Source organism: Protopterus annectens, chromosome 10.part0, assembly GCF_019279795.1.
Source record: "Protopterus annectens isolate FY-2018-M chromosome 10.part0, PAN1.0, whole genome shotgun sequence".
In the NCBI taxonomy this organism is placed as follows: domain Eukaryota; kingdom Metazoa; phylum Chordata; order Ceratodontiformes; family Protopteridae; genus Protopterus; species Protopterus annectens.
This window is the reverse complement of record NC_056744.1, coordinates 706,600,901-706,614,643: the sequence shown is the minus strand read 5'-3', so window position 1 is coordinate 706,614,643 and position 13,743 is coordinate 706,600,901. Positions and strand designations below refer to the sequence as shown.

The window sequence follows — 13,743 nt, the reverse complement described above, 5'->3', positions numbered from 1 at the left end:
GCTTAGACCATCAAACTTAAAAGATCAAAGCACTAATTAAGCTTAGACCATCAAACTTAAAAGATCATAGCACTGTCAAACATCTAGCCTTCACCCTAGACGCCACTCAGGTGACCCCCTGTAAAATCAAGACCCTAAGCCATAATAGCCCAAACCTAATACAAGTCCAGACAACATGGATTTACAGTTTCCTAATGTCTCTGTGGCTGGCTTGGTAGATATGGGCATTCTGAAGTAACATGGCAATTTGTCTCATATAGACAGGCAACCTTTTAATCCTTAAATAAACTAACAGATATGTAAGAGATTTATATACATAACTTCTTTGGAGGCAAAAATCTCACTTACAAACAAGGTTGTAAAGAACACACATTGTATTTCTTTTACAAATACTGCTCACCACACACATAGACCTTCTTATGCTGAGACACTTAAAATAAACCTCTCCAAACCTCAAAGACCTCCTAAGCCATAAAACTGCAAAAGCTACTCTCAACACTCACTAAAGCACACACCAAATGCAACACCTAACACTACACATAAGCCTACACACAATGATTTCCCAAGAACAAAGTCTATAAGGAAAGAAAATGCTTTACCTTGTACTCTTGTCATAGGGGATTCTATTTTATGACGGACAGACACTCCTCTTACCAGACTGGACAAGGAGAAGATAATGGTTAGTTGCCTATCTGGAGCCAGGATCCACAATATCATGCACACACACTCAAGTCACTGTACCACAGGTATCAACACGATTCTATCATAGTCCATGTGGGTTGTAAATGACCTGAGGTGTACCTCAATGGACTATATGAAAAGAGACATTATGGATCTCTCTGAATATGTGTCACAGACATGTACATGCCTTGCTTTCATCAGCATTCTAGCTTCACAAAGGATGATGCCGCAGCATGAACAGAAAATGATTGATTTTAATAATTAGAAATAATTTCTGGTGTCAGTCCAGGGCAATCCACTATCTATCAGCAAGGATTGTCTACACTTGCCCCCATGGGTTTTTAAATATTGGCTAGAACTTTATCTATACCCTTAAAGCCTTTTTTAGGCAATGGCAAAATGACAAAACTACCAACATAGCAAAAAAAAAAAAAAAACTCAAAGCAGCCTTAAAGTGTTACTGTTCATTGCTCGGAGCCTAAACAAGAAACTCCACACCCTACAAGCTCTTCTCACTCTGGAGTGTCTAAACATCTGTTCTGTTACACAGTCTTGGTTTAAAGCCACAAAAAATATTCGGGTAGTGGAAAGTCCATAGTGCCTTCCACACATTTAGCAGCACAGATAAGGTTGATCTACATTAGTAGCAAATACAACTTTGGGGTGGTTAAACTGGACGATACCCTGGAGTTCATCCACATCCAAGTCTCCATTGATAAGGCCTCCTACCATATCCGGTCCAGCTACAGGTCACCCTCTATGACACACAAAGTTCAAAACTCTTACCTAGACCTAATAGAGGCACTCACCATGCAACCAAATACCCTATTCATGGGAGACATTAACTACCCTGTATAGACTGGAAATGTACTCATCCTATAATTCACAGGCGCAAGGTTTCCTGGACTTTATAAACACAACTCACTAGAACAGATAGTGCACTCTTCAACCAGAGGATCAAACATATTGGACCTAGTAATCACCAACATGGGAGAGAGTTGCACCCCCCCCCCCCCACAGTTCCACATGTCATGTCCTCATTGATGAGCTCAGACCACAAAGCTGTTTCCATCAAAATAAAAATCAACCTGGAAAATACAACCAAACCTGTGACAGTAAGGAACTGTACTAAAGCAAACTACATCCTATTAAGTGATAGTTTGCCAAAAGTCATGGCTCCCCAAAACCCCGAGAAAACAGCTATCTGTGCAGAATTATTTACAGAAACCCTGTATAAATATGTAAATGCTACAATGCTACATTGAAACTGCCATACCTATCAGAAATAAGCCCAAATCTAACACCAAAAACACACTGCACTGGTAGAATCCTTACCTTAACGGGGTATATAACAAAAGGAAAAAAGTCACGGCCAAAACCAGAAAGCGCAACTCTTATAGGGACAAGCTCTCTGATTCAACTAAACAGGAAGCCAAGAGGTCTAATAAAGTCCAATAAGGCCAATTACAAGATCAGCGTAGCCTCCCAGGCTAATGACAATCACAGGGCCTTCTTCAGCTATGTCAAGAACCTTAAAGGTAATATTCAGCAGTGTGCAGAATTCCCACCACAGTAGCACATCCAGCTGATGGAGAGATTTGGCAGTGACAGCTTAGATGTTCATCGTGCATACAGCTGCAGTCATAACAGATGGGTTCTCCTGCCGTCAGGAGGGTCCTCGGTTGGCCGAATTCCAAAGTCTAGGTCCGGCGTTGGTTGTCGTCGCTTCTTCCCTGACGTCAGTGCGACAGGGGTATAAAAGAACCAGCCGACGCCATTTTCTTCAGTCTTTCTTGCCACGAGGTGCCCGAAGCAGAAGCAGTTCACAAGTGCCGGTCGGCCAGCTCCTGAGATTACGAAAAATTTGGAAAACCGAAGTCTTCTTAAAAGCTAAGTACCCCGTTGGGGAAACTTTTCTTGCCTCAGACCGATGTCAGACTAAGTTAATAATTGTATTTCTTGTGGGAAGCAAATACCGCATAAGGATTTCCATTCCCTCTGTATACCTTGTTTAGGCCCAGACCATGATGTCTCGGTCTGTCACTGTTGTGCTACATTCAACAAACGCACTATTAAGCGTCGGGCGGAGTTCGCCCAGCATTTTTTTGGGAAAGCATTTAACTATACCATGTCGTCGGATTCTCCGACACTGGTTTTGTCTAAAAAACGCAAAGACAAGGACCGACACTCGAGGTCTGCGGCCTCTACCGACACCACACCAAAGCCGACTACACGTGGTCCGGTTCTCAGTGAGGCGCCTACGCAGCCCCTGACTACCGACGACACATCTTTGGCGGTGTCTCCTGTACCCGAGGTCGCAGGCTCCTCGGCCCACATCCCGACTACAGATACCGAAGCCACTCTTGGCATTGAAACACAGAATGTGGACAGGTCCACCTCCACTCAAGGTGTCTTCAGACCTTCCTCTTCTTTCTCCATCAAGGCTTTCACCAAGTCTAAAGCAACCATGCACCCTAAGAGACCAGTTACACAGGGCCCATCTCCAGGCCCCATGCCTAAGAGACAGATGCTTAAAATGGCTGAGGATTTAATTACTCTAATCAGAGGTTCTCAGCCACCTCCGGACAAAAGGCCCAGAGTGGAGGAAGATTCCCCCTCCTCTGATCAGGGATCCATTATTTCAGACCACTCTGATGATCAGGAACAGGCTTACTCCCCTTTTGAAGACTCCGATGCAGAGGAGTCTATTCCTTCTGTATCCCCCCCTGAGGATTTCTCATTTGGGGAAACGTTGCATACCTTAAGGGAACACTTCCACTGGGAAGGCCAGGATTATTCAGATTCCAAGAAAAGGCTCAGGGAATTTCTTTTGTTACCCCAGCACAGGCCTCTGGCTATACCTCCTGTCTTGGACATCCTAGATGATGTTTACTCGGAGGCCTGCCTTAACCCGGACTCTCTACCTCCAGCTACAGTTAAGCCTGACAGGTACTACAGGGTTCCTGACTCACACCAATTTCTTTACAAAAGCCATGCTGCTGACCTAGAAACCATCTCACAGGGACCCAAGGGAGTTAAGGCTTCCATTGCCAAAAATCCATTGCCTTCCGAGAGAGATTCAAGATCCTTAGAAAGGTGGGGAAAAAAGGTATATACCTCGGCTACCTTAACCATGAGGGCCTTAAACTGTCAGTTTCATATGCTAAAATACCAACAGTTTCTGTTATCTAATTGAAAAGTAAGATGTCACAACCTGAACAACCAGACTTGAAGGAGTTGCAGGATTTGATGCATAGTGCAGAACAAGTGGGTAAACATACCTTACAATGTGGTTTTGATGCTCTAGAGGCCTCATGTAGAGCTGCTGTTACAGGCTCAGTCATACGCAGGCATGCTTGTCTCAAGGAACAAACCTTGCCTGATCATGTCAAAGCTAAATTACTAGACGCCCCCCTTCAAAAGGATGTACTATTTGGGGCAAATGCTGAGGAAGTATTACGAAAAATGGAGGGAAAAGCTAAATCAATGCAAACTGTGAAAGAATTTCTACAGGTTCAACCACCACGTTTTAGTAGAAATTGGCCTTCCAAAAACTGGTCCTTTCCTGCCACGGACAGACCCCAAAGAGGCAGATACAGGTGCCCGAGGGGCAGAGGACAACCACAAGGATCGTACAGAGGCAGACAATGACAAGCTCCTACACAAAGAGGTAGTGAGGACAACTCACAATCTTTCAGAAAGCAAACCCAATGACTTTCCCCTTTGCAGGCCAACCAGGTCTCAAATGGCAGCCCCCTTAGGAGGAAAGATGGCACTATTCTCAAAAAAATTGGCATTTTGTCACAAAGGACAAATGGATCCTGGACATTATAAACAGAGGCTACAAATTCCACTTTCATACCCTTCCAAAAATGAGAGGCATGCCAAAACTGCCACACAATCAAAGGGCAGAGGCACAAAAGCAAATTTCAGATCTTATAAACATGAAAGCTATCCAAGAGGTACCTACACACGAACAAGGTCAAGGTTTTTATTCCAGGCTATTTCTGGTGCCAAGGAAGGGAAAAGATTGGAGACCTATTTTGGATCTTTCCATCCTAAACACATTCCTACTCGTACCAAAATTCAAGATGCTCACTCCACAGCAACTTCTTCCCATGCTGGGCAAGGAGTCTTGGCTGGTAACATTGGACCTCAAGGAGGCATACCTGCATGTCCCAATCAGACAAAATTGCAGAAGATACCTCAGATTTCTTGCAGGTTCATCCCATTATCAATTCTCTGCATTGCCCTTTGGCTTATCTACTGCACCCAGAGTATTCACGAAATGCCTGGCATCAGTAATTGCCTACTGCAGACTTCAAGGGATACAAATATACCCTTATTTGGACGACTGCCTGATCCAAGCGGACAGCAAGCACATTCTTCTGAAACATCTGGCTTATGTAATAATGTTATTAAACTCTCTGGGATACACAGTCAACAAAGAGAAATCAAGGCTAATACCCTCTCGAAATATAATTTTCCTGGGTGCCAATTTGGACACAAACACCCAGATGGCCTACCTCATGCCAAAGAAGCAGGGGCAACTAATTCAATATTTCAAAACCCTGGCAAAGTGCACCAGACTGACTGCAAGGAAAATCCTGCAGGCTCTGGGGTTCATGGCATCTTGCATCTTGCTAATCCCATGTGCAAAGCTGCATATGAGAAAACTACAATGGTACCTAAAAAACAAATGGTCTAAACACAGCCACAGTTTGGAAACAATAATACCACTACTTCCATGTCTGCAAAAGGAATTTCTGTGGTGGGCTCAAGCATGTCAAGTAAACACTGGTCTTCCATTCAGCAAGCCTCAAGCAAATCAAGTCATCACAACAGACGCCTCGGACTACGCCTGGGGGGCGCACATGACAGACCGGTGCATTCAGGGCAAATGGTCCCAAAAAGAAAAGCACCTTCACATCAATCAAAAAGAAATGCTAGCAGTAATAAATGCTATTATAGCTTTCAAGGACCTTCTACAACCAGGTCAACTATTGATAAGAACGGACAACACCACAGTTATGTGGTACATAAACAAGCAGGGAGGAACACATTCATATCCCCTATGCAGACTGGCCATATCACTTTGGAACATGGCCATGGACTTACAAATGGAACTACAAGCACAGTACTTGCCAGGCAAGGAAAACACGCTGGCAGACAACCTAAGCAGGAATATGACGGATCCACACGAATGGATGTTGCATCCAAAAGTTTTTACAGAAATAATCCAAGAATGGGGAAGGCCAGACATAGATCTCTTTGCCTCCCACAAAAATCATCAATTGACAAAATTCTGCTCGAGGACCTTCCACCCAAAGGCCTGGAGAGTGGACGCTCTTTCTTTCAGCTGGACATCAATGACAGTTTATGCCTTCCCGCCTCTTCCTCTGCTGGTCAAAGTCCTATTGAAGACCAGAGCAGACAGACCAAAGATGATCCTCATTGCTCCGGACTGGCCAAGGCAACACTGGTACCCACTCCTGAGGAGCCTGACTCATTCCCCTCCATGGACCCTGCCTCTAATGCCTCTTCTTCTGACTCAGCACAGCTTCAAAACTCTTCACAGTCAGCTAAAAACACTCAGTCTAGCCGCATGGAAGATTCCTTAGCATCACAGCAGGCCCTACTCTCCAAGGAGGTGCAGGATGTCATTTTGGAGGCCAGAAGGCCATCAACTAGAAAAGCTTACTCTGCAAAATGGAAACGTTTTTGTGTCTGGAATGAGAAAAAGGGCCAGAACCCTGGAAAACTGAATTTACCTCAAATACTACAATATTTGGCTGAACTACTAAGCAGTGGACTTATGTTCTCCTCCATCAAAATCCATGCCTCAGCCATTTCTGCAGAATACAACACTGATCCTCCTTTATTCTCTCACCCTCTTTTAAGACAGTTCCTCAGAGGGGCTAAGAATTTAAGACCTCCAAGGAAACAACCAATACCTGCTTGAGATCTAAATTTAATTCTGGAAAAACTGACTTTGCCTCCTTTTGAGCCAGCTGCTTCATCAGATTTGCAATATTTGTCCTGGAAAACAGCTTTCCTTCTGGCTATCACTTCAGCTCGTAGAGTTTCAGAACTACAGGCCCTCATGGCTGTCCAGCCTTTTATCATCTTCCATCAGGACAGAGTTTCATTACGAACCAACCCATCCTTTATGCCTAAAGTGGTATCCAGGGTAGCTTTAAATCAGGCCATACATTTACCTACTTTTTATCCCAATCCTCAAAACAAAGGGGAGAAATTACTACATTCCTTGGACATCCACAGGCAACTGCGTTATTATTTGGACAGAACAAAGCCTTTCAGAAAATCAGAACAGCTCTTTGTGGCCTATGCGTTAGGAGCTCCAGGAAAGCCAATTTCCAAGCAAACAATCTCAAAATGGATAGCCCACTGCATACGCTTTTGCTATTCCTTTCATGGCAAAACTGTTCCTACAGGCATTAGAACTCATTCCACCAGGGCCACAGCCACCTCTGCAGCCTTCCTCAGAGGAGTTCCTACCAAGGATATCTTGGAAGCAGCCACTTGGAGTTCTGTGCATACCTTCTCCAAACACTACAACCTACCATTATATTCCAAATCTAGAGCAGGCTTTGCCACTGCAGTCTTGCAGGGCATTTTGGCTCCTCCTAGTTCCACCTAGTGCCTACCACCCCTTTTTTAGCTTTGGGATTCTACCCATCTGTTATGACTGCAGCTGTATGCACGATGAACATAGTACAGTTTTGTACCTACCATAAATGTAGATGTTCGAGTGCTAATACAGCTGCAGTCCAGGTTTCCCTCCCTCCTTCCCCTCTAGGGGTATTCTTTTATGGTGTATTTGCTTGCAACTACTGTTTTTTGATTATATTGCATTGCATTACTTCATAATTTTATGTATTGCCTTCCTTCTGGGGGCACCTGACATCTGGGGCAAGAAAAACTGAAGAAAATGGCGTTGGCTGGTTCTTTTATACCCCTGTCGCACTGACGTCAGGGAAGAAGCGACGACAACTGACGCTGGACCTAGACTTTGGAATTCGGCCGACCGAGGACCCGCCTGATGGCAGGAGAACCCATCTGTTATGACTGCAGCTGTATTAGCACTCAAACATCTACATTTATGGTAGGTACAAAACTGTACTTTTTGCAAGTTCAATTGTCACATAAAAGTCATTACTTTGTGTGAAAATAGACTTAAGAATGCCATTAACCACCAGAGTTCTCAGAATGGTCAGAACTGAATGCAGTTTCTGCAGTCAGTTTCCCCAGCTTGTACATGATCTTTAAGGAAATAGACTGTGAAGATGGATGGCAATATATTCTAATAGTGCCATACAGTTCTCTTCTTCTGCTACCTCTGAAAATTTAAAAAGGCAGAGATTACTTTTTCACCATTATTTAAATTATCATCATATGAGCCTGTTCATTAGTCTGTTGCAGCAGTATTCTGGACTGTTCCATGAGAAAATATGTGTCATCACCCAATGTGACAACCACCACAGCATTTACAACTGGACACAGGAAACATTACAAGAAAGTTTTCTTTATTGTAGGGGCAGGAAAGTTCTTCACGCACTCACCAAGCACGAGGTTCTTTCTGATGTATTCCAGAACTTTACTATTATAACTCCCATATTGAAGCATGTTGTGGAAAGTGAAATTTCTGAATGTACTAACCTTGGTCAAAAGACACAATCTGTAATGCTCAGAATGGATTTTTTCTGTTGGCCTTTCTGGAATGAGTTTAGGCAAACCAGACATCAGACAGTAGTTGTGCAAACACTGGAGTAGCACAGCTAAAGATCTGCCATTTTTCATCCTCTTGTCTCTCTACTGAAATTTTCTCCATATTTTCTAACATCTCCCTTGTAAGTTTCTCTTATTAAGCACTCTGATTTACTTTTGATTCCTTCTACACTAGAAATAAATGTTACAAGATAAGGTCAGTATTTTTTGGAAAATATTTACCTTCTTAACTGATCCACCCATTTTTAGGGGTTTAATGACAAGTCCATATTTGCATCAGAGCCTTTATAGGTCAAGTATTCCCTCCAATTTTTCTCATAGGATCCTAATATCATCTTTTTGTCAGTAGAGCCTTTAGAATACATCACAATCATAAATTTCACCTGGATAGTTTCACAGCCATCAAGTTCAGGTCATCCCATTTAACAAAGATACTGTGAAATCTGAAAAATCATACTCAAATTATCAGCTTCCATGCGTCTGTAGAGCAAGAGATATACAGATGTTTAGTTTGGGGGTGTCATAAATAATGAAAAGGTCATGTTACAGTCAATTGAATTTCTGCCTGCCTTTTGGTACTCTTGCAAGGAAAATGATGACTTTGGAGTAACTGTTCTAAATGCAGTGTTTACAGTACATTTTACAGTGGGTCATCTGGGTCTCATAGAACATAAAGCAAAGATAGAAGAGTAGTAACAAAAGAAAGCGAAACAAATACAGGATGAAGACAGACAGCAATACTAGTTACGTACTGCAAATATACTAATACATATTGCAACAGATAATAGAGTTAGTATGTAGTACAAGGCACCTGTCATATACACACATCGGTGCGTGTGTGTGGATTTGTGTGTGGATTTTTGGGGGAAGATCTAACAAATGTGTGTACATATCTATGGACGTATAAACAAATTACAGTATTTTAAAAGTGATGATTTAAATCTCACTAGTTAAGATGTATCATATGTTGCACTATTATCACTATCTCATGTAACAAATTTATTTTTATTATTTTTGATCAATGTTTTAGATTATGGAAGGAGATATTTGTGAGCTTGGCCCTGCTACATTAAATGCTCTCGACATTGATTCACCTGCTGATACTCTGTACTTCTCCATTGTGAAGCCACCAGTACATGGGCTTATATTAAATGGAATCTATGGCAGTAACATAGAACGATATAAACAGATGAGCTCAACAATGCTGCACCGTGATCTGTCTGTGCAGAGCTTTATTATGGATGAACTGAAGCAAGGTTGGTTGGACAAGCAGCTTTATATAACTAAATAATCTTGTGAAAATAATTTCCCTTTTGGTTGGTTATTTCATATGGTATACAGCTGTGTAATGGAAAACTAGAAATTAATTACCCTGAGATAACTGTACCATTGCAGTCAAGGAATATATCTATATACTTAATGTATTGTTCATGTAATCACTGCTCAGAATTGTCTAAACCATGAGATGCAAAATACTTAATACTATATGCGATACTATTCTTTTAACAAATGGGTGTAAGTATCACCATGGAAATTCAATATTGCACTGTACAGTGTATTGATTTGAGATTGCACCTTAGAAGTGATTCATAGAGATCCAGTTCTGCTGGGTTTGTAAGAGCTTTTTATGTGCAATTCTTAGGAATAATCCTGTTCTTTGCATTTGCTTACTGTTGCTGTTCACCACACTTGCAACTTCATCATGTTGCAGAAGAAGAATTATTGATTAACTGAATAACAGTTTTATAACTCAGAAATCAAAAGGAGGAAGCAGTAGTCAAAACCATCCATAAAGTCCATCTCACTGAAGCTCAGTCTACAGAAGATATTCCCATTGCTTGAAATGACCTCCAAAAGAAATGTAACGGCAGACACTATTTAAAAGCATTTTTTAAGGTCAGTATGATTATGACAGGTGACTACAAATCCTGTTGATGCCACCAAATATGCAATGGTCAGGAGTATAGTCCTTAGATTCCACACTTCTGTTACCAAATTATATATTATATGATTGCTAGAAGAGGGTTGTATTTCACCATTGCCACAAAATAATTTCAGGTATAAGGATAACAAAGCCTAAATCTGAACCACTGACACCTATTGTGCATGCAAAGGGTGAATGGATTTTAGAGCTTATTACAAATAAACCAACACTTGTCACAACCAAATGAGCATTACACTGTGAGCTACAGATCAGGGTTGTAATCACTGACTTCCAGGATTTAATTAATCTCAGTCCACGTCCAGTGCCTTACAGTGCAAACTTGCCAACAGTAACTGATACCTAACCATACAGTCTCACAATATTCCCCAGAAAACATTACTGATATCTCTCCATTGATAATCCCCCTTTCTTGTACTCATGGCATATGATGCCACCAATCAGATTACTAATGGAAAACTAAGATCTTAGTTATGCCCATAATTCCAGTAGACCAACAAACAATAAATTATAATAGCTGATGGACAAATAGTATCCTTTCAAAAATGGCAGGATAGCAACAGTCACACAAATATTGTAAAGATACCCATTTCTAGTTAAATAAGACATCACCTACTTGATTAAAAAAAATGAAAAACTGAAAACTTTACTTTTAAAATGAACTTGATTTTATGAATGAAAAACTGAAAGCATTACTTTTAAAATGGCCTGGCTATAAATACAAGACTGTACTGCAAATGCACAGGAAAAATAAAATAAAATATTTCATATGGATAGTTTTGATAACGGGTAAAAAACCCAGTAACCACATATTTTGTTGTAGTTTCCAATTAACTGTTGTAGATCAATGAAATTACAGGATGAGAATAAGTCCAGCTAGTCTATGTTCCCATAAGTCTTCTTTTAATGTTCCCCTGAATTTAAAATTTCCCAAATCCAAATAACAGTCCCAGACAAACAGAAAAAAAGTACAGCAGCCCTGGTTCAACACATTGCATGCAGGTTGCAGAGATTACTAAATCCAAATAAAATATAAAGAAAGGAAAGGACAACAGCATCTGTGGTTTAGTGTGCTCCAAGGAGGTAAGATAGATTTCAAACACACACATAGAATATATCTTCCCTTCTAAAACAAGTTGTAATGCAAAAGCAGTTCCACAGTATGATGAGATAAACCATCTTGTCAAGGAAATGGTGAACATGGGAACAGAAAACAGTTCCATATTATAGTAAACAATTCCATATTATTTAAACAAATCACTTATAAATTCTACACAGCTAATAAAATGCACAACTATTTGTATTTTAAAATCCAGAAGCATATATCATCTAAGGGGAATTTCTTCCTTACTTCTAAATGGATTTATTTCATTGCACACCACAGAAACATGTCAGCAACTGTTGTCACATTTCACAATGGACATAGTTACTAATGTCCCATTCTTGCACCTAGTTTCTTTCCTCTCTTATTTTTACCCACCTGTTTGCTTCTAGATCACATCTTGCCTTTTGTTTTTACTTCAGAGCCAACACATTGTAGCTGCACTTCCTGGTTCTGAACTTTATTCACCCTAGGCTTTTGTTGCATTTCTTAAGTTGTGCAACAGCCTGATTCAGCTTTTATCCATCAATGTAATAGTGACAAAATCCATCCCAGAAACATCAATTAACAGATAAATTTTAAATCTAGCACATTTGCTATCATACTGCTCAGATTTACTTCTGTGTCTTTAATGTTTTCTCATCTCTACAGCGTTGATATTATCACACCTTACAAAGCATGTTCTATTCAAAGCAAACCAGAAAATAAAAGGCTGCCAGAGGTAGTTCAAGACATATCCCAGTATCATTAGTTATACAGTTATCCATTGGGTTACCTTCTATCCATTGCTTCTGTCACTGTAGTTGCTACTCCTTCACCATATACTAATGCTAAGTAACTGTCTGTGACTTCCTTGTAGCACCTTGTTAAATAATAATCATGAAGAGTGGGGAATCTGGCAATGTACACTTCCTTAGCATGTAAGCACTGCCATTTACAACCTAAACTCAAGACTGCAGTGTTGAAACAAACTCCTTGGGAGTTCAGCTTATATCTAATAAGGAATGCCTTATTACATATCAATGTTAGTAAGGTATTAGAACAGGTTACATCTGAACTATACTCTAGGCTGAACTGCTCTTTTATGCTTTCATTGATGTTCATTTCCCAGGATTCAGCAACCGTCCATGCAGAAATAACTTATTCCTGTATGGAAGGGACCATTCCCGTGCAGCGCGGCAGTGCACCATGCATATGTATGAAGGCGTGCTGCTGTGCTGTAATACATACACGGGGATGTGTATGAGCACAGGGGGCATGTTTGAGAGCAGTGCTCTCACAAGATACATTCCCCTGCACAGCAGAATTGCCATACGGCTATGTAAAAAGAGCGAGATTGTTCTTCTCACAGAATGTAAACCCCCAACAGGAGAGATCCCCACAGAATGACCATATTCCTGCTGTATAGTGTACGGCTGTGAAATAAATAAGTGGCCACTGCCAAAGTAGTGGCATATCATTAAATAAAATAATGACAGAGCTAAGTTTTAGATGTCATACTCTTCAGAAAATGCATGCGGATGCTAAACCAGTTATTCTAACAACTGTCTAAGTTTGTAAGACCAATATTTAAAAACTATCCGTAATGTTTTTTTTTCACATCAGCAGGAAAGTTTAAGCATAGCTGCATGGGTGTGCCCATTGATTAGCTACACGTAGGTCAGCTTAAATGGCCCAAGAAGTTAAATAGCAACTGACAGCAGTCATAAGCAGTAGTGTAATAGTGTAGTGGTTAGAGCATGCACTTTGCATGTAGTCAGTTAGGGTTCTAGTCCCACAACAGCCAATTCCCTTTTGTATGAGAAATCACCATAAACCCCACTGCAGCCAATTCTATTTTGTATGTGAAATCACTAAAAATTTAATATTTTTGTATATTTATGTAGTAAGTAACTTATATTTCCCAACCAGAGCAGTGTATTAGGGCCAGATGTGAGGTGTCAGTGTACTGAAGTTGTGATACCCCCACATAAACACAAGTGTCCCATACATGCAGACAAACAAAATGTAATTTGTCAAAAAAGCACTTAGAGGGATGTTATAGAAGGTCAACATACATATCATAAGCTATACTTAATGATAAATGAAACCCACCACCATGATAGTCCAAAAAATGAAAGATAAATAATGCTACATTATGCTCGGCTAAGTTGAGGCACTGTAAGAATTGCTGAAACATAAATGCTAAGCAGGAAGTACTGTAGCTAAGTAGATGAGTGCACTGGTGAGCTATGCTCTGCACATGCCCCGTTAAGCACTACCAACCTTA

General features: G+C 40.8%; 1 protein-coding gene across 2 annotated transcripts in view; it reads left to right on the top strand.

Moving 5' to 3' along the window:
* Positions 1–13,743, top strand: part of LOC122813289 (FRAS1-related extracellular matrix protein 1-like) — a 1,751,891-nt gene that overhangs the window by 760,710 nt on the left and 977,438 nt on the right. For both annotated transcript variants that reach the window (XM_044085535.1, XM_044085536.1), the window contains exon 20: positions 9,461–9,686. In XM_044085535.1, coding sequence (XP_043941470.1) covers positions 9,461–9,686 — 226 coding nt within the window. The remainder of the gene's footprint in view (positions 1–9,460; positions 9,687–13,743) is intronic.